Source organism: Triturus cristatus, chromosome 5_2, assembly GCF_964204655.1.
Source record: "Triturus cristatus chromosome 5_2, aTriCri1.1, whole genome shotgun sequence".
In the NCBI taxonomy this organism is placed as follows: domain Eukaryota; kingdom Metazoa; phylum Chordata; class Amphibia; order Caudata; family Salamandridae; genus Triturus; species Triturus cristatus.
Genome location: NC_140588.1, coordinates 511,384,690 through 511,406,403, shown reverse-complemented (window position 1 = coordinate 511,406,403; position 21,714 = coordinate 511,384,690). Strand labels below are relative to the sequence as shown.

General features: G+C 49.8%; 1 protein-coding gene across 1 annotated transcript in view; it reads left to right on the top strand.

Annotated features, from left to right (window-relative positions):
• Positions 1-21,714, top strand: part of ITGA9 (integrin subunit alpha 9) — a 962,089-nt gene that overhangs the window by 689,859 nt on the left and 250,516 nt on the right. Inside the window, exon 19 of the mRNA XM_085607531.1 lies at positions 527-613. Within this exon, the coding sequence (XP_085463657.1) occupies positions 527-613 (87 nt within the window). The remainder of the gene's footprint in view (positions 1-526; positions 614-21,714) is intronic.

The following is a 21,714-nucleotide window of genomic DNA, read 5'->3' as shown; positions in this document are numbered from 1 at the left end:
AGGGCCTTGTATGCGTGGCTCAGTAGCTTGAACTGGCACCTCTTCTAAACTTAAATGACAGTGTTTGACCTCCACTATTGACGCAGTTAGGGGTGTTCCAGTTCCACCAGCCCTCATTTTGTTTCCAGATGTTTTTCAGCTTGCAATGTTGTTGTTGGTCGCCTTGACCCCTTCCAGTTCTTCTCTTTCCCTTTCCTGAAGATGGTTATCCTTTGTGAGCGCCATATTCAGCTGGGGCTTTTTATCTCTTAGTGCAACGATAGATACAAGCTTATTTTCCTTCAAAGGCAGATTTAACAATTACATAATTTCCCCTGTTAAGGCCTTGATTTGTCTTGGATAACCATGTGGGGGTTGATGGTGACCACATGATGGTGGCGGGATCTCCCCTGGACCTCTCCACTCCTCTGACTAGTTCTTACCCGCTTGTTATCTACTTCATTTGCACTAAATTGCTTGTTATCGCTTAGTGTTGTTCAGCTTCCCCTAAAACACTTACATTTGTTATTGTTCCTTTCCTTGTCAGGAAGAGAAGGGCACTTCCTGTGAGCTGCTGGAGTCGGACTTCCTGAAGTGCAGCGTGGGATTTCCTTTCATGCGACGCAACTCGAAGGTACAGTATTATTTTAACTTGTGCTTTCACATATAAGGCAGGTGGGCTTGCGTGCATGCTGACTCGTACCTACGGATGCCACTTGGCAAATGTTTTATACAAGCCTGGCCAGTATTTTTAAGTCAAGGTCGGACAAAAAATGGAGAAAACCAGTGAAATCTACCGTTTTTCCCTTTTGAAATATAAATTTCAAACAGCAGATATAAAGACTCATTTTAATAATATTGTAGAGCTCTTTCAGACAATGCAGCTGTGAGGAGGGTATCGCACATCTGTTATCAAATGCACAAGTAGTCACACAGTTTAGAAGCATTAAAGGTGCTGAACACAAAGAGAACTTGCTGCTTATAGGTTCCTCTTTTGCCAACTTTGGTAGCCCACCATATGAAACCTAAGAGGCTCAATTTTTACAACGAGTTTGGATAACACAATTATGTAAATTCAAGTGGTTTAAGACAAATATATTCGAAATCCAAGAACCTAGAGAATATCCTTCAAATAGTATAACCGTATTCTTTATTTTAATATTGGTCACAGAAATATTTGTACATGTATGTTAAGGCAACCGTTACATGTTTCATCAGGACAGCTTTCAATGCTGCAATAACATTTTAAAATATAAAATTAGCATATTAAGTCTTAGTAAGAAATATATGAATACCTTTGATAAACTGATCATCGATTGCCTATGCCAGCTTGGTATCACAGAAAATGCGCTCAGATGGATGGCATCCTTTCTCACTGGACGCACCCAGAAAGTCCACCTCTCTCCCTTCTTTTCGCAAGCCAAGCACACCATCTGCAGCGTCCCCAAGGCTCATCTCTCATCACAAACCTCCTCAACATCAATATGAGACCTCTCACAGACATTGTCAGATCACACGACATCAACATCATCTCCTACGCTGATGACACTCAGCTCGTCCTATCGCTCTGAGCTGACCTCACCTCGACGAAAACCACCTTCCACAACTGTATGAAGAACGTCTCAGCCTGGATGAAGGACAACTGTCTGAAGCTCAACATAGACAAACCTGAAGTTCTGATCTTCAGCAAAGACACTGCCCTCTGGAACGACTCCTGGTGGCCGTCGGATCTCGGACCCATCGCCATGCTGAAAGACCACACCTGCAACCTTAGCATCATCCTCAACAGCAAACTCTCCATGAAATGTCAGGTCAACGCCATCTCCTCAGCCTGCTTCCACATGCTCTGCAAAATTTTTAAGTGGCTCCTCACCAGCACCAGGAAGGCGATGACGCAGGCCTTCATCACCAGCCAACTATCCTACGGCAACGCACACTATGTAGGTACCACCACCGAACTTATGCAAAGACTTTAAACGATCCAGAACGGAGCCGCCAGACTGATTCTCAACCTGCCCAAGAGAACCCACATCACCCAGCACCTGAAGGACCTTCACTGGCTCACGGTCCAGAAGAGATGCCTATTCAAGCTCCTGACCCATGCCTACAAAGCCCGCCACAACCAAGGACCCATCTACATGAACCACCGCATGCACTTCCACCACCCCCTGTAACCTCCGCTCTGCACACCTCACTTTTACACAGTTCCCTTGCATCTGCCACGCCATAGAACGCTCCTTCTCCCATCTCACCGCCAATGCCTGGAACACCCTCTGCCTACACATTGCACCCTCGCCGACCTACTTCAGGAAAGGGCTCAAGACCTGGCTCTTCGACTGAAATATGCAGCAAGCGCCTGGATACCCTCTCGGTTGACAGGTTGCGCTCTACAAGTATGACCTGATTGAAACTGCATAATATTGTTCACCTCTCATCAAAACAAAGAACGGCATTGTGCGATGAGTGAAAAAAAAGTAAGAAACAAAAGAAAGACTTACTTTTGTCCGGTCTGATGGATGTAAGCAACCATTAGATCTCCCCCCTTTTTTCTTTCTCCGTTCTTTTCACCTTCTTTTGTTTCTTACTCCTTTCTCCGCAGAATATGGTTCTTGGTGTTTGTATAACTTGCACTTATTGGCCATCCTCAAATACTTTTGCAAGGTAACTTAGTTATGACTCTCTAGCATGGTGAACAATATTGCATAGTTGATGGATAACATTGACGGTATTTGAGAATAGGACACATGGGATTGCATGGGAAATGTAGTCATATATTTCTTACCGAGAGGGCAAATCATTAACTTTGTATTTTAAAACTTAATTGCAATCTTGAAGACCTTGTGACTAAGTACGTATTGGATGCCTTAACATATATGTCCAAATGTTTATATGACTAATATTTTATCAAGGAATAAATGGAGGAATACTGTTGTACCAAATGGAGGATACTGTCTAATTTACTGAGTTCCAATGGATTTGTTAATAACCATTTTATTTACAATTAGTGTTGTAAAAATACGATTGTAGACCTATTTGAAAACTTTTATTTGAGTAAAGAGAGAGAATTGTTATGTTAAATGAATATGGAGGATTTTACACTAATTCTTGCTCCACTACAAGCTCCGGGTGCATTCACAGCAAAACATAAACTGGCACTTGTTTCTGAGGAAGTTGGCAACCTTACTCATTCCTTGTGTGTGTGTGTGCGCACGTGCATCATAGACGTCATTTAGGGGCCGCCATGGGTCGCCTGGCTTGTTCCTTGTGGCCCCTGGCATTGCCTTTGCGACCCCTGGCCTCAGAGGTGACAAAATCGGTGTCAGATACCGAGTGGCAACTCTTCCTTATAAACGTCTGTTGGGGCTCCACTCTCTTTGTTTTCTATACATTTTTTGTTACGCTTATAGTAAATCATTTTTCATTATACACTATTAGTGTAATAAAAAATGGAGTTCAATTAACTAGAATATGGCCTTCCCTTGCAGCTTAAGTTATGTGAGAGAGAGAGTGTGTATAAGTGTGAATGTGTGTGCATGTGTAAGCATGTGTGTGTGTGAATGGAATTGAATGTCAAAGGGCCTGTGATGTCACTTCCGCTACCCCTGGCATTTTGGTGAAGTTTTGTGCACGGTGTGCATGTGTGTGTATGTTCGTCTGTTGTGCACGGCTGCCACTGTATGCACAGATTTCTATTGTTTATTGTGTTTAGTTGAACAGCCATAAATATTTCTTAAAGTATATACAACAAGATCCACCGTATCTCTTAGCTATCAGTTTTATTTTGTCAGACGGTGCTCCATTTGAGTTAGCTTTCAAAACCTCGAATGACGGAGGAGCCTGTAGTGAGAATGACGGAGCTTCCTTATTTTAGGCCTGGGCTAAATTTCTGTTCCGCTCGCGGAAATTGCGATAATTTGACATTTTCGCGTTCCGCGGAGAGCGCAAAAATGTCAAAATTTCCGCATTCCGCAGCTTAGCGATAATTTGTTTCTTGCTCGCGCTGTAAAATAATACATTCTCGCGCGCGCGCAATCGCCTTACCTGAATCCCCGCGTTCGCCGACAAGTTTTCCCGATCCGGTCGCGTTCTCCACAAGATGTTGGATTGTTGGTAGCCATTTGCGCTGTCTCGCGACAGTTCGCGCCCGCAGTAACGTCATGCGTCGCGCGATCACGTATTTCTTCTCGCGATCATGCACCGCGAGAAGAGTGAAAACAAGATGGCCGCGCCCGCGAGCAACCGCATGGGTAAGTTGGCGAGCCGCGACCACGCAGAAAATACTGCGAACGGACGGGAAAAAAACTTCTGCATCTTCGTGATATTTCCGTGATATACACTATTAGTGTAATAAAAAATGGAGTTCAATTAACTAGAATATGGCCTTCCCTTGCAGCTTAAGTTATGTGAGAGAGAGAGTGTGTATAAGTGTGAATGTGTGTGCATGTGTAAGCATGTGTGTGTGTGAATGGAATTGAATGTCAAAGGGCCTGTGATGTCACTTCCGCTACCCCTGGCATTTTGGTGAAGTTTTGTGCACGGTGTGCATGTGTGTGTATGTTCGTCTGTTGTGCACGGCTGCCACTGTATGCACAGATTTCTATTGTTTATTGTGTTTAGTTGAACAGCCATAAATATTTCTTAAAGTATATACAACAAGATCCACCGTATCTCTTAGCTATCAGTTTTATTTTGTCAGACGGTGCTCCATTTGAGTTAGCTTTCAAAACCTCGAATGACGGAGGAGCCTGTAGTGAGAATGACGGAGCTTCCTTATTTTAGGCCTGGGCTAAATTTCTGTTCCGCTCGCGGAAATTGCGATAATTTGACATTTTCGCGTTCCGCGGAGAGCGCAAAAATGTCAAAATTTCCGCATTCCGCAGCTTAGCGATAATTTGTTTCTTGCTCGCGCTGTAAAATAATACATTCTCGCGCGCGCGCAATCGCCTTACCTGAATCCCCGCGTTCGCCGACAAGTTTTCCCGATCCGGTCGCGTTCTCCACAAGATGTTGGATTGTTGGTAGCCATTTGCGCTGTCTCGCGACAGTTCGCGCCCGCAGTAACGTCATGCGTCGCGCGATCACGTATTTCTTCTCGCGATCATGCACCGCGAGAAGAGTGAAAACAAGATGGCCGCGCCCGCGAGCAACCGCATGGGTAAGTTGGCGAGCCGCGACCACGCAGAAAATACTGCGAACGGACGGGAAAAAAACTTCTGCATCTTCGTGATATTTCCGCGTGTTTGCGGAGATTTGTAACATTTTCGTGATAATTTGCGAAAGTTGCTTTCGCAAATTCCGCCCACCCCTACCTTATTTCCCAAACAGCTCCAGTGCAAGGATTTTTTGAGTCCAAGGCAACTTTTTTTTAACGATTGGACTCTTCCTTTCTCTTACCTAGAAAGATTGTTTTAGGCTGCTACACTCTTTTATATGCTCAATTGGCCACTTGTGTTGGTTCCATAAGACAGCACTCTACAGAGACCTTAATGTCGCACCGATGTTTCTGAAAAGATTTGCCACTCAATATTTGGAGAGAAACAGTGGTATAATGCAAACTAATAATCCCACAGTCATATAGGGTAAGGTGTCACCGAGAACACTGACACCATTGGAGTAATTGCTCTCTCTTCTGCCCCTCTAGAGGATTTGATTGGTTTTATTGAGAGTGTGTTTGAACTACTGGCAGTGTCTTCGATCCTGAGTCAGGAGGCTAAGGAACTGTCTCTACCTGCACCTCAGGGGTTCCAAGGGTCATGCTGTAGGTCCCCGGAGGATACAGTATGGAAAGAAGTTAAAACATTTCTCAGGACTCCCGCAGGGTATACCTTATCATGGCGGATAATTATTCAATAGGATTATCAATGTCACCAACATTGGTAAATTCCAGGGGGGTGGGTAGAGAAATACCAGACCCATTACCGGGGTACTCATAATTTACATTTGTCTCTAAATTCTTTCCCAGGGGTTCATTAACACATGGTTGAAATAGATCCGCTGCATTGCCCTCGATCGTGAACATTCTAATCCGAGCCCAGTTTATTCATTTCACCATCACCCAATCCATACTTCTGAAAAAAGATGGCAAACTTCCTTTTATACTCGGGGCTTTACATCTTAATCCTTTGGTGACATGAGTTATTGCTTTTTTTGTCAAAGGTTAATCCGACCTCACCCTCCATCGTGCTCTCTGCATTTCCCTGGATTTTATTGCAACCAACTGTGATAGCAGTAAAACAGCACTCTACTTTTCACAGCACAGGAATTATTACTGTTATAACAGGACAATTGTGCATGCAAAATCCACACACATCTTTTTCCTTTCATGTTATAGCTGAGTGCTAACAGGGACACTGCGCTATAATGAATACAAATGGAATTCAATAGGAGCTGGCAGCCCTTTAATGAGTGTTCCTCTGCTTCACGAATGATGAGCGGCCAATGAGAAAAAGGCAGGAGGAAGCTGCGTGGTGTCAGTGGCTCGAGCAATCCCAGACTCACCGATAGGAATTGCGCCTCCTTGTGGTGTGGCCATTATGAAGACGTTCTCTGTTATCCTGGCTGCTGATTGGCTGTCACAAGAGATGGGCTCAGGAAAGTAGCACATCCACCCTGCCCATCTGACAGTGAGGGTCATACTGGGCCGGTTTGACAGACCTCATGGTTCTCGGCAAGGGCCCTTTGTGAAACAAAGCGCTGGAACCCAATGAGAAACCGCGGCGGAGTCAAAACAGTGACAAAGGGGCATTTTCCAGTATTGAAGCAGGATTAGAAAATGCAGAAATCAGGGCTCAAAGTCGGTGGAAAAAGGAGCAAAATGAGGGACATTTGAATCTGTATTTAGGCATATCGCAAACATTGTGGGAAAGATTAGGGACATTACTGAATTGAAAATAATAATCAAACGAACGTGAAAGATTTACAGGACTAAACATGTGACATTTTGAATGTAAGCACTGAACTTTGAGAGACATACTATATTAGAGGGTTATTTATGTACCTGTGGAATTTTTTGTATAGCACATTATGATCCTGTGCACAGAACAGGTAACTTTCAACCCGTACGTAACTTTACCATTCTCTCTCTCTCTCTCCCCCCCCCCCCCCCCTCTCTCTACCCCCCTCCTTCTCTCCCTCTGTTTCCCAAAACCCACCACTCTTAGAAACAACTTCCTGGGTGGAGAGTCGACAAGTTGTGCACTATAAATATACGACCTCTATAGAAGAACATGTCTAGAGGTGAACTCTGAGAATAATGTGGGATAGGTGCTCGAGAACCACTTGCTCGCACTGTCTATTTATTTAGCATAGCTCATCAACAAAGTGTTCCATATACTTCCCCAAAAAATCTGAATCTTCATGCCACCATTACAGGTTAAGGTGAACTGGAAGAGTCCAAAATGTCACATGTATATTGTGTGATGGTTAGTCCTTGGCAGGGTCATGGAGTTTGCCAGCTGCAGCGGACTCCCGAGAAACACCTCGGGCACCGGCACTTACATTTTTACAAATTAAGCACTGTAAGGGTCACTTTGTAGCAAGGCAGGATTTCAAAGCTGAAGGTCACAGTTAAATTGGAAAACGTAGAGAATCCTCCCAAAGAGAGAATTTCCACAGACTGTTTGCTGATTCCTTTTGCGGTTGGGGTGTTGTGTGAATGCAGCAGGGCAGTTGTGGGTTGATGCTTGGCTAGAAGTCCTTAGTTAGTTATTAGTAAACTCCCCCCCCCCCCCCGAATATCGGGAAGAGTGTGATTAGCAAAATAATCGCAAAGTCTGCACTTTTGTAAAATTCCAGTGATTTTCACAAAAATGCCCGCAATAATACCCATTCAAAAACATTGAGGCTGATCCTCCCTTTTATTGCCTCCGCGCAGTGCTGACCCAATAAAACGAGGGTGAACAGGCTACCTGGTGGCAGAGGTGTTACATTTCTCTGAGGCCTGCCTGTTAATACCTAAAAAATGCACAGGGCCCTCCTCCTGCTCTGACACGCTGCACCCGAATTCTGCTTACCTGCCTGGCACTGCCATTGTTTCGTGTGACCAGATGCCCTTTCATTCTTTATTTACTTTGTTGCTTTTTAGAGCACAATCTTGACCCGCTTTGGAGCGCTTTACACGAGCACCCATTACACGGGGACATGGGGGGGATTTGCCCAGAATCACAGGATGGTCCAAAGTCAGCATCTTATGTCTAGGACACATCGTCTCTCCTCTGCACCTCTGCCCCCTCACTCTCTCCTCTGCCCCTCCCTCCTCTTCACCCTGCCCCCTCCCTCTCTGCCCTGCACCTCTGCCCCCTCCCTCTCTCCTCTTCACCCCTGCCTGCTCCCTCTCTCCTCTGCACTCCTGCCCACTCCCTCTCTCCTCTGCACCCCCCTATCCATTTCCTGCTTTATATAGCGCCACCTCGTTTCATATTGGAGCGTTTTACATGAGTAACAGTTCCACGGGTACATGAGGCGATTTTTTACCCAAAATTATAGGATGTTCCAAAGTCAGCAGCTTATGTTTTAACTTCGCATCCTTTCTCCCCTGCCCCTCCCTCTCTCTTCACCCCTGCCACCTCCCTCTCTCCTCTGCAATGAGCAATAACCCAGCACAATAGAACCCAGCCATGGCAACAGCACACGATGCCATATGCAAGCATGGAGGCTTCTGGCTAGCCAAGAGAATGGCTTATTGGGCTGAATGCTAGTCACTGGCAGAGTAGGGTGGTCTGGAGGTCATGAGTTGGTATCATGGAAAGACAGGTTCTTCCTTTTGAGGTGGGTACCATAAATTGTGAAATCGTGATAATCACAGCACTTAAAAACTGCAGAACTGCAATATTTAGTGCCACATAATACCAAGTTAATAATATTATTCCTTTTGGCACACAATGACAAATCCAGACCATATCAGCACAGGCAAAGAGCACAGGCATGAAAAATGACAGAGACACAGAAGGCTACAATGTAATCTTCAGGGTATGGGTGGACATGTTAAACATAGCAAACACAAGGAGAAGATGGACGGAGCACTGAAACTTTTCAGACACTCACCCCCAGTCACAGACTAACACAAGATGATGGACAGAGAGCTGGATGTATGGCATTGTTCTGCATTCTGTCTGTTGGAAAACGAGGCAGCATCTGTGAGGCCTGCACAAATAACATGACTACATTTGTCCTTCACTGGGAACCAAACACCCAATTGTAGCGCCTGACTCTCAGAGGGTAGCGTTGCAGAGCAGTCTGAGGCTTACTCAAGGGAGGTGGTGTGGGCTAGTAATCGCCATTTGCAGGTGCTCAGAAATAACACTCAATAATTGATTGTACAGTCTGTACTTTGCTTTATAAAAGTAAGAGTACATTTATTAAACACACACACTACTCAATACTATGCACCAATTTACAAATATACGTAAGCTGTTGGAATTACTTTGTGACATTGCATAACATCTCCACCCCTCCCGCAGGGGGGGTGGGGTCTAGTACCACCACTCCCATGTATGCACATCAACTTGCCCCCAATGCAGTTAGTTGACCATAACCTGGAGCAAGGGCCCTGCGTACTGGCACCATCCCAGTGGCGACCTACCCCATTACCTCAACAAGCATTAAAAAGGGGTAAACCTGCCTTGGTGACACATGACCCTGACTGAGCATCTCCTACTGACCATGAAGTAGGCACCTCTATATCTTAAGGGCTAGCAGTCTGGGGTCTTCACCTAAGCGCAGCAGCAAGAATCCATGTTTACGCATACTTTAGAATGACAGTACTCATCACCTTAGTTGATCATTTGAATGCATTGCAATTACAGCCCCTAAAGGCTTCACATATGAAATCACAGGATTACGCATATACAGCCAGACACCCTAGCAGGACTGTCTGGCAACATAACCCCACTTGGCTTGACATCACCTTACACCAGCACATCACATTAAACAAATGAATTTCAGTCCCTCTGAAAGAAATAACCATTAGTAAATGCATTTCGGTGCAGTTACACCACTTCACCTCCAGTGGATGCCCTTCTCCAGACATCCCCAACTCAGCCCTTCACTCCATGATGCACTTCGTAGTACACCCTCAGCTGTAGAACATTAGTTCCAGCCGAGAAGGTGATAAATGCTGGCTGAGCCCTTGAGGGATTATTCTTTTAGATGCCCCATGAAACTTATGGGGGGACTGTTCTCCTTTATGCTGGGGGAGGCTGCGGTGCTCCGGCAGCCCCCCTGCGCTTCTTTCCACACATGAGGGTGACCCCCTCCTCTGGGGGCCACCAGGCGCCAAAATCGATGTTCTCCCCATGCCTTGCAAGGTATTATGGGGCGCTTCGAGCTCCTTCATACGCATAATAGATGAGCGGCTCTCCCGCTGTACTGGGTAGAGCCGCGCTGGTGATGCTGGCGGCTTCGCCGCTTCTTCTCCCTCCGGTGGGGGGCCCGGTCCCACCCGGACCCCCAGGTGATGTTCGGCGGCTCGGGGAGCCCACCCCCGGCCGCTCCTTCCGGTTTCTGGGGCCCGGTCCCACCCGGGCCCCTCGCACCTTCTGCCTTCCTGCTCGGGGTCTCGGTCCCACCCGGGACCCCCGCCTGCCTCCGTGATGGAGGGCAGCCCGGGGAGCCCACCCCGGCTGCTCCCGCCGGCTCCCCGCCTGGCCAGCACCCTCGCGTGCTGCCGTGGGAGCCGGCATGATTCTTCTCGTCTGCCCGCTCCAGCGGGCAGACACGCAGCCTCCTCCATGGAGCGGTTCTTCGGGGGGAGTGCGACGGCACTTCCCTCCACCTTCTCCACACTCGGGGCCTGGGGATGGGGTCCCGGCCCCCGAACATCTTCGGGGGGGCGCAACGGCGCTCCCCCCTCGCTCCGCATCGGTGGGGGCCAGGGTGGATTCCTGGCCCCCTAGGGCCACCTTCACGGGCAGCGCGAAGGCGCTCCCCATCCTCCTTTTTTCGGCTGGGGCCAGGGTGGGCTCCTGGCACCCCACGAAGGACTTTCCTTCCTTGGGGGTCAGCACCCGGGACCTGACCCACCCCGGGGGCAGTTGCAAGACCGGCGGCGGAGCCCCACGTGCTTCGTCGTCGGTCCCAGCAAAGGTCAAAGGTTGTGTACCTTCTTGGGGGCATATCTCAGCCCCCAGGAGTCCGATCTCCTCCATTTTCGGGTCTTCTCGCTCCTGGTGGCGCCCCCCAGCGACTGGGAGCACTCTTCTTCGCCCTCCGGGTCTCCAAGAGGGTGCCTTCTGCAGGGAATGGTCTTCACTGGCTACCTGCGCCAGCCTTTCACCTGGCTCTCCTTCGGGGCCTCTCTTCTCCCTGCGCAGAGGCCACTGCTCCTGCGCACCGGTCCTGGAATCTTCTTCTGGTGCTGTTAGGGTCCTGGGGGCAGTCAGGGGGTCTCTCCTTCCAACTGCCTATGGCGCCAGGCACCAGCACCTTCAGCCTCCGCAAACCACGCCCCAGAGAGAGCTTCTCTTCCTGTGCAAGCACTTTTTAAAAGTTGAGTAGGGGGCTGGCAGGAAGTCTGTGTTGGTCCTATCAAACAGCGACACATCACGTCCCTGCCCCTGCTCCCTCCTTGTCCAGCCTCTGGGTTTGTTCAAACATGGCGTCGCCCAGTGTCTGGCCACATGCTCCCCGTCCCCCAGTGCTGCCTTCACCTGGGTTCAGCTTGGTGCCTGGCACCCACCGACAGCGGTTGATGGATTGGCTCGTAGCTCCACCTATCTCCCTTCCTTGGAGGGAAGATCTTCGCTCACGGAAGAAAGGGCATTAATCTAACCTGCCAGGGCCGGACCCCAGCCAGAGACTCAGAGAAATATGACATTTCTGGACGACCCAAAAGCAGTACAAATATGACTTTGGACTCTACAGAATACTTCTTTTCACCTCCAATACAATGGACTTTAGTGCGTGTCTGGAAACTGTAGGCCTTTTGGAAGTTAATCTAGCCATGGGCCCCACATTCCCTTAGGGGAATAATGAAGTGAAAACACAGTAAAACACACTGACTTTCCCTGGCATGTTTCTTTCCAGCGTATAAAGCCTATTCCATGTCACCACCCAATACTGCATAAGTCCTGCCACACCATTCACTTTGTAGCTGCTCCTGGACTGCGCACGCTAGAAATCTCCCCTGCACAGCCCAAACATGTGTGCACACGCATGTACACATGTGTCTGCATGTAACCAGCCCGGTGTCCCTTACTCCAGCTGCTGCGCAGTGGCCTGGTCAAGCCAGGGGAACACCAGTAAAATCCCCATGCAGTCTCTTACATCCTGAGTTCACTGTGGGTGAGTCCCAACTTATGAGGCTCCCCCACAGTAAAAGCTCAACAATTAGGTGCTCAAAAAGCGAAAAATCTGTGCGGCCCATAGTGTCAGAAACACCTTCTAACACTGTCCATCAATTGTTCTTTTTGCCTTTGTCACCCTAGTGGGACGGGTATGCCAAGACATGGGTCCCGTACTCTCCATGCCACTGGAGGCAAGCTATCCTGGCTGATGAGGGGTGAAACCCCGAAACCGGTCCTAGGATGCCTGTTTCCAGTCCACGGAGGACCTGGCCTGGCAGTTTGGGCTGGACTGTACCCATTGAGCACAGGGTCAAGACTGATTTGCAAATGGCTGGGTTCAAACTGGAATGGCATGGGGAGCAAAAAACAATGGATTTAGGCCCAGATCTCTGTACTGGGGTGAATGTATGACAATGTTCTGCATTCTGTCCATCAATTGTCTTTTTTTTTTTTTTTTTTTTTTTTAAAAACCTTTATTTCTTCAAGAGTCTAGACACAGCTATTCAGCCGACAACCCGGAGGTTCGGCAGCTTCGTTAGAGAAGGACAAAGAAGCGTCCACATTGCATTAAAGGAGCAGTGAAAAGATTCCATTTTTAAGTAAACACGAACAAACAACAAACCCCAGCAAGGCAAAAACACTGAATGCCCATGGTGAAAGCCCCCCAGGGGAGGCCGGACCCTAATCATCTAACAGTCACAGTACTGTGATAAGAGGAAGAAGGGGGACAGCAGAGGCCCAAGAAGTCAATTAATCATCACATCTTATATACTGAGCTGGAAAGAATGTCAAGAAGAAAGCTGTTCCTCGGGGGGATCCAAATCAGGGGCAAGACATATTCCCCCCTGTATTGATTCCACCGCCCCCAGATGGCGTGCCACTTCCGAGGGCGGCCTCTAGCGCAATATACTGTCTTCTCCCTGAGCATACTCCAATCCATATTTTCTTTCCACGCAGTCAATGTGGGGGGCCCCGCGGAGCCCCACAATCTCGCGATATCTCTCTTAGCGACCATGTTACCCAGAGTCACCCATTGGGTCTGTGCCGCGTCGTGATCAGTGGGCCCCCAGACATTCAGGAGACAACACCGCGCTTCCGGCTGCATAGCAATGCCCGTCACCTCCCCCATCACTACATGGACTCTCCTCCAGAATTCCGCGATGACACCACATTCCCAGATGATATGCAGGAAAGTACCCACCATACCACATCCCCTCCTACATAGGCCTTCCTCAGAGAACCCCATATGAACCAGCCTTGGCCCCGTCACATACACTCGATGCAGTATTTTGAGCTGCACCAGCCTCAGACGCGACGGGATCGCAACCTCCTTGGGCGAGGAAACAGCAGACTGCCAATCCTCGTCATCCAACTCGAGTCCATCCCTAGTCCACTGGTCCCGCAGCCCCAGAAGCGCATCCGCCCGGACGTTTATCAATTTCTTGTAGATGAGCGAGATCGTGCTCTCAGGCATATGGCCATCAAGGATCCGGTCCTCCAAAGGAGAAGACTCAGGCACCTTCTCACCCTCCACGAGGACTGACCGGAGGGCATGACGCACCTGAACATAGCGGAAAAACTCGGAAGTCCCCAACTCATACTCCTTCTGCAACTCTTCAAAGGACTTCACCCTCCCCTTAATCAGCACATCTCCGACCCTGGAGATGCCGATCAGGTCCCATTTATCAAAACCTTTTGTGTGCCAAAGCCTACCCAATCTTCCAGATTCAAACAGCGGGGTAGCGAGGGTGAACCTATCCTTCCAGCCCAGCGAGGCAGTTGCCATCTTCCACACACGCACCGCCACCCCAGTGGGCCCCGTGAGGGACGAGTCCAGGGACCGCGAGTACAACGCCCTGTGATAGTTACCACCACGCAGCAACCACCTATCCATGGCATAACCAGGGCTGAGGGCAGGGCCATAAAGACCATGATTAATCGCGCTCAGCTGGGTGGCCCAATAGTAGCGTCGGATGTCTGGAAGCGCAATACCCCCATCATACCATGGAAGCGTCAACTTAGCAATTGCTATTCGCGGCCGCCCGTCCCACAGCAACGTTCGTTGGAGGCTTTCGATCTCCCGAAAGTATTTGGCCGGTACCCAATCTAGAGTATTCTGCAATGCGTAGAGGAACCGGGGAAGAGACATCATTTTGAACAAGGCAGCGCGCCCAACGAGGGAGAGCGGCAGCCTCCGCCAGCCCTCTACATCCCGCCGCAGGCGCGCCAGGGGGGGGAGCAGGTTCCTCTCATACCGCAAAGCGGAGTCCGTGGAGATAAAGATCCCCAGATACACGAAGCCCTGCTGAGCGATCTGGATCGAACAAGTTCGCGGGATCGGTGGAACCTCGCCACTCAGAACATATAAATACGATTTACTCCAGTTGATGACGAGACCGGAATTCCTACCGAAAGATGTAAGAACGTCACAGACCACTATCAGTGATTTCTTGGGCGAGGCAAGATACAACAGGATGTCATCAGCATATAGCGAAATGCGGTCCTCGTGTTCGGGCGACCATCTAAGTCCCCGTATATCCGGGCTCCAGCGTATCCACGCTGCCAGTGGCTCAAGGGCGAGGGCGAACAACAATGGCGACAGGGGGCAACCTTGCCGAGTGCCCCTCCCAAGCTGAAACGGAGTCGACGCCCGGCCATTTACCACCACACTCGCAAGGGGTCCCTCATACAGCAACCTCACCCAGCTCACAAAGCCATGGCCAAAGCCGAACTTGGCCAGCACAGCCCACAAATATGCCCATTCCACCGTATCAAAGGCCATCGTGGCATCGAGAGACGCCACAACGGCTGGTTCACGCAGCGTGCCCGCCCTGGCGATTACGCCATGAAGGCGCCGAAGGTTTAACGCGGTGTTACGATGCGGAATAAAACCGGATTGATCCGGGTGGATCAGGTCTCCAAGTACCCTGATCAATCGGGCCGCAAGGACTTTAGCCAGAATCTTCGGCTCGGCGTTAAGAAGTGAGATAGGCCTATATGAGGCACACTTATCTCGGGGTTTACCATCTTTGTGTATAACAACAATTGTCACCAGTCGCTGATCCAACGGGAGGGTCCCACTCCCCCGCGCCTCCACGAACATGGCGCGCAGGTGAGGGGCAACCCTATCCGGAAACAGCTTATACAGGTCAATTGGCAAACCATTCGGGCCCGAGGCCTTGCTCGAGTTCAGCGCGCGGATAGCTCCCGCCACCTCATCGACCGTTATGTCTCCATCCAAATCGTCCCTATCTACGTCGGAAAGACAGGGCAAAGCGATATCACGCAAGAGGTCACGCGAGTCCTCGGGCGGCCTATCCGACACTGAGGCATAAACCATACGGAAATAGTCCGTGAAGCACTGTACAATCCTCTCAGGTTCCACAATCACCTCTCCCCCCTCCCCCGTCAACTCCGGCACTACTCTATTAACCCGTTCTTTTTTGTCCAGCCAAGCTAGGAGTTTCCCGGCCTTGTCACCAACATCATACAAGCGGCCCTGCTGTTCCCTACTGAGGGTCTTAGCAGCATTCGTCACCAGGTCCTTATACTCGGCTTGCTTCAAGCTCAGCTGATGCAGTGAGGCCTCTGTAACCTCCTCCTCTAGCGCTCCCTCCAAAGCCACGATCTCCTCCTCAACCTGCATAACCTCGCCATCTCTCCGCCGCTTGGCCGCCACTACAAGGGAGAGGGCCTCCCCTCGCAGCACGGTCTTAAATGCTTCCCACAGCGACACTGCCGAGTCCACGGATCCCTGATTATCCTTGAAAAAATTATCCACTGTCTTCACCAGTGCGCTGCGCATCTTGGGGTCTCGGAAGTACCAAGGGTTAATAGGAGCCACTCTTCCCCCTCCCTCACGGCCAACATCCAGCCTGACCCACACTGGCGAATGGTCTGATATACCACGCGCCATGTGCCTGGCCTCGGACACCATTGAGGCATGCGCAGCCAGAGTGAGCAGGTAATCAATCCTGGAGAGGCTACCATGCGCTCCGGAGTGGAAGGTGTATTGGCTCTGTGTGGGGTGCCGGAGCCTCCAGCAGTCTATCAGGCCAAGAGTGTCAAGAAAGTCTGGAAGCCACTTCTGAGCCCCCCCTGTGTCTCTGGGCGGGTATCTATCCAGCAGCCCAGAGCCTACAGCATTGAAGTCACCCCCCACCACAAGCATACCCCCCGGGAGATCCAGCAAGGCCCTACCCAGATCCGTAAACGTGGAGGCCTGCAGGGCCGGCGGGACATAAACCGAAACTAAAACCAAAGTTCTTCCTTCCCACCGCCCCGCCACCGCCACAAACCTCCCCCTATCGTCAACAATGGTGGAGTCCACCTCAAATGGTAGCGAGGCTCTGACTAGGATGCCCACACCCCTGGACCCAGAGGAAAATCCCGAATGTGCTATGAATTTATAACCCTTCCTATTAAGAGCATAGCACGTGTTACCTATAAGGTGCGTCTCCTGCAGTAGGGCGACATCCGGCAATGACCGTTTCAGGAATTGCAAAACAATCCCGCGCTTAATGCGATCTCCCAAACCATTAACATTCCAGCTAATAACACTTAAACCCCTACCCCCCATCCCCAAACGTGAGGAGGCCCACCCCACACCCGAAGAGCCACCATGGAACAGTCCTGAAAATAATCAATACGCCTTGCAGAAACAAACCCCCCAACAACAAACCCAAAATCCCAACTATCCCCCCCACCCTGCACCCCTGCTGCAGCTTACAAAGCCCCCCCAACTTGCAGTGTGCCTGTCGCCCTACCAAACCCAAAATCTACAAAAAGTACCCTAAGGGAGGAAAGAGCTCCCCTCGTCCTCCCACAACCCTCCGTATTTACTGCATTCTGTTCAAGTCATTAACTAGAGTCAAATCGAGTCAGTCCGGTTCCGAAGACATCAACCTTGTTCATCCCGGCCACTGTCCCCGTCTGCGGCAGTGTCCTCTCCCGTCCGTCGTCGGGGCAGAGCGTCCAGCCATTCATCGGCCATGACAGGCGACTCAAAAAAGAATGTTCGGTCTTCGTACACCACACGTAGTCTGGCAGGGAAGAGCATGGCATATTTCAGTTCCCTCTCCCGAAGCCGCCTCTTCACCCCCAGGAAGCCCTGCCTCTGCCTCTGCACCTGCTGGGTGAAGTCAGGATAGAAATTCACCGAAGCGTTCTGGAAGGGGACCGGGCCCGTCACCCTCGATGCTTGCAGGATAGCGTCCCGATCTCGAAAATGAAAGAGCCGGGCGACAATCGGCCTCGGTGGGGCTCCCACCTTGGGCCTACCACCCAGCACTCTATGGGCCCTCTCAACTGCGAAAAACTTTCCAAGACCCTTAGGCTGCAGATGATTAAGCACCAAGTCCTCCACTAGCAGGTCTACAGAAGTCTCGTCCGAGGACTCCGGGACCCCGATAACGCGCACGTTGTTGCGCCTGGCCCGGCTCTCAAAGTCCTCCAGCCGACGGGCGGCGAGATCACTCTCGGTCCGCAACTTACGGACCTCGGTCTGTAGTTCCGAGACATCATCAGCAAGGCCCGTGGTCTTGAGGTCCAGGGTTTTAATTCGTTCGTTCGTTTTGCCCAAATCCGCGCGGATCAGATTAACGTCCACCAAGATGGCATCCACTTTGTGCGCCAGGGCATCAAACTGTCTCCCAATCGAAGTCTGCAGCCCTTCGAGCGCGCCCATGACATCCTGGAGCGAGAGCTCCGGGGCCAAGGGTGAGGCAGTCTTCTGTGCATCCGGCGACTGGGTCGGTCCACCCGGTGACCCCTTCTGCTGGGCGTAGCGGTCCATATTATTGGCCTGAGTATAGGCTCCCCGCCTGGTGGCCTTAGGCTTCAGCCGATCCACCTCTGCTTTGCCCGACATGGTTGGCTCAAGCAGGTCGGTTCAAACAGGACGACCCTCTTCCAGCGAAATAAGGCAGGAGTGTGCAGTCCTGCGATGGGCCGCCAGAGTAGCGTGCAGAGCGTCCAAATGATAATAAAGCAGCCGAGAGCACTCCCTGGGCAGGGCCAACAAAGGGCGAGAAAGTGAAAGTGAAAGGATGGGGACCTCCGTCCGGTAGTTCACACCTCGCCTGGCCGCTGTTGTTCAATTAGAGGTCGGGCATCCTGCCAACTCTAGCCCCTGGCATCCCTCGGAGATAGGCCTCAATCTTCCGCCATGCATAACTCCGGTTCCCGGTGGGCGATCCGACCGCGGGTAGCATCAATCGCCTCCCTGACCAGTCATCTGCACGATGCCATGCATGCAAACAGGATTAGAGACAGGATAGTCGACGGAGGGCACGAGGGAGCTCAAAGCTCACGCGGCCATCTTGGTCAAGCGCTAGGCTCCTCCCCTCCATCAATTGTCTTTTGACATGTTAAACATGCCAGACGTCAACCTAACCTATGAACTAGCTCACTTCACAGACGTTTGGGGACATATTGGCGATCATTAGACTGAGGACAGTGCTACCCATGAAAAAGGCACAACCTGTCATTGGTTCTGGCATGCCGCACTGCCGTGGTTCAGTAGAAAACATGTAATTCAATGGTGTGATCTGTTATCACCGGTGGGGTTTATGACCCTACAGCCACATATAGAATCCATAAATCGACCTTTACTAAAAAGTTGCAGAACCATAGTTTTGTGTCACACACAAGCCTCTTCAGAATACACTTTGCCAAACTAAATAGAAGTACAACTGCCAGAGGAATGACAACTTTGTAATTTGACAACTTTACATGAGCAGCAAACTGGTCATTTGCTGATTATGTGGGTCATGTATACCGATCGGAGAGAGCACAGCCCCTCCAACACACCCTCCCTCTGATGGTTGCATTAGTGCCTTGCCCTTACAGAATAGGCTTCTCAACATGTGCAGTACTATCGGTGATCTTTGGCGTGATAGAGTTACACTCCACCGCCCATTGTTTTGGAGATGCTTGGATTCTGTGTAGTCTGTTGCTCTCCTGGTGTGTTTGGTGTATGCCTTCTGTATGTTATGCTATGCATCTGCCTTACCTTCTGGCGAGTACTGCATACGTTGATGGTGATGAGGTTAGAGATACCAAAGACGTGTTGATACATTTTATGCTCTCCAGAAACAAAACAAATGATGAAATGTCAATGCTTCTCCATCACTTGACCCTCTTTTGGTGAGCATTTATGTCATTGTGTTGCCCTTAGAGCCATTGCATTAGTGAACTCAGCCTTATTACAATCAATCTAATGTGTCCCAAAATGTATTATCCGGCCTCAGCTCCTAACCGAGTTCTATGTTCATGCATAACAAGCACCACCACATGTATGTGCCTGAGTGGGGCACACCAATGTACTTTGAACCTCTAGGCACAAAGAGTAAAGTGGCCATGTTTGGTCCGACCTGCTACACTCTCAGAGATTCATTAAAAGAACAGAAAAAAGAATGCATGAGCTTCGTTTCTGATTTCCAGCTCCATATTAAAGATTGGGGAGTCATGTACAATTTTTTAGCTAAGGGCAGCGCCGCAAGCCTTCCTTCTGTGCTGCCCTCCATTAAGAGAAAAGGGCAGGAATGTGCCATATCTATATGATACGATGCATTCTTGTCCTTTCTTTCTGCGCTGGCGCTCAAAGGACTGACTTACACCAACACAGGCACCCTTGCACCATGGTGCAAGGGTGTCTGCATTGTAGGGATGATTGTTTTTGTGCAGGAAGGTGTCAATGGAGTTGATTTCCTCTTTCTATGTGTGCTTTGCAACACACATAGGGGCATATTTACAACCCCCTTCTGCTGCTGGTGCATTTCTTTTTTTGATGCACCAGCGGAGCAGTGTGGTGCTCCATATTTACGAGGCCACGTAAAGCAACCCTGAGGGGCTTTTCATGGCCTTGTAAATGCGGCCCCTTTTCACACAGCACTTTGTGTGAAAGAGGAGTGCCAAGGGTATTGCTGCGGCTGTTCCCATGCAACACCCATGGATACTGCCACTGTTGGAAAACGAGGCAGCATCTGTGAGGCCTGCACAAATAACATGACTACATTTGTCCTTCACTGGGAACCAAACACCCAATTGTAGCGCCTGACTCTCAGGTAGCGTTGCAGAGCAGTCTGAGGCTTACTCAAGGGAGGTGGTGTGGGCTAGTAATCGCCATTTGCAGGTGCACAAAAATAACACTCAATAATTGATTGTCCAGTCTGTACTTTGCTTTATAAAAGTAAGAGTACATTTATTAAACACACACACTACTCAATACTATGCACCAATTTACAAATATACATAAGCTGTTGGAATTACTTTGTGACATTGCATAACATCTCCACCCCTCCCGCAGGGGGGGTGGGGTCTAGTACCACCACTCCCATGTATGCACATCAACTTGCCCCCAATGCAGTTAGTTGAACATAACCTGGAGCGAGGGCCCTGCGCACTGGCACCATCCCAGTGGTGAACCACCCTTTTACCTCAACAAGCAATAAAGAGGGGTAAACCTGCCTTGGTGACACATGACCCTGACTGAGCATCTCCTACTGACCATAAAGTATGCACCTCTATATCTTAAGGGTTAGCAGTCTGGGGTCTTCACCTAAGCGCAGAAGCAAGAATCCATGTTTACGCACACTTTAGAATGACAGTACTCATCAGCCCGGTGTCCCTTACTCCAGCTGCTGAACAGTGGCCTGGTCAAGCCAGGGGAACACCAGTAAAATCCCCATGCAGTCTCTTGCATCCTGAGTTCACTGTGGGTGAGTCCCAACTCATGAGGCTCCCCCACAGTAAAAGCTCAACAATTAGGTGCTCAAAAAGCGAAAAATCCGGGCAGCCCTTAGTGTCAGAATCACCTTCTAACAGCCACATTCCCAGATTTACAAAGTTTTGTAGACCTGGGAATTCGTCAGCATCCTACGCCTACCCAGGAAAGGCGTAAGGAGTTGCAATGAGGAGAAATACTTGTATTTCTCCTTGTTATTTTCTTTTTCATAGCGTGCTGCATTCTGCAGCATGCATAGAAAGAGGAACACACCTCTTTTGATATTTTTTGTGCAGGAAGGAGGCCCTTCCTGCACAAAAACAATCATCCCCACAAAGCAGGCACCCCTGCACCATGGTGTAAGGGAGCCTGCATTGTCACGTGGCAGCCAATTGTGCCCCAGCTAAGGGAGATCTCAGGGATATGTCATATTGTTGTAAATACGATACATCCCTATGCTTTGAACGTAACGCAGCATGGTGCAGCCACATGGCTTGCGGCACCGCGCAGCATTTTTGTCTTGTAAATAAGGCCCATAGAAAGAGGAAAAATTGAGAAGAAATGTTATTTCTCCTTGTTGCGCCTCCCCTGCACCTCCCCCTGGGGACCATAGGCTTTTGACACATTCCCAAGTTTACAGAACGTAGTAAATCCGGTAATGTGTCAAATGCCATGGGTGTTACGTGGGAACACCCATCGTAACACCTATGACATGACATGCCTCCCCAT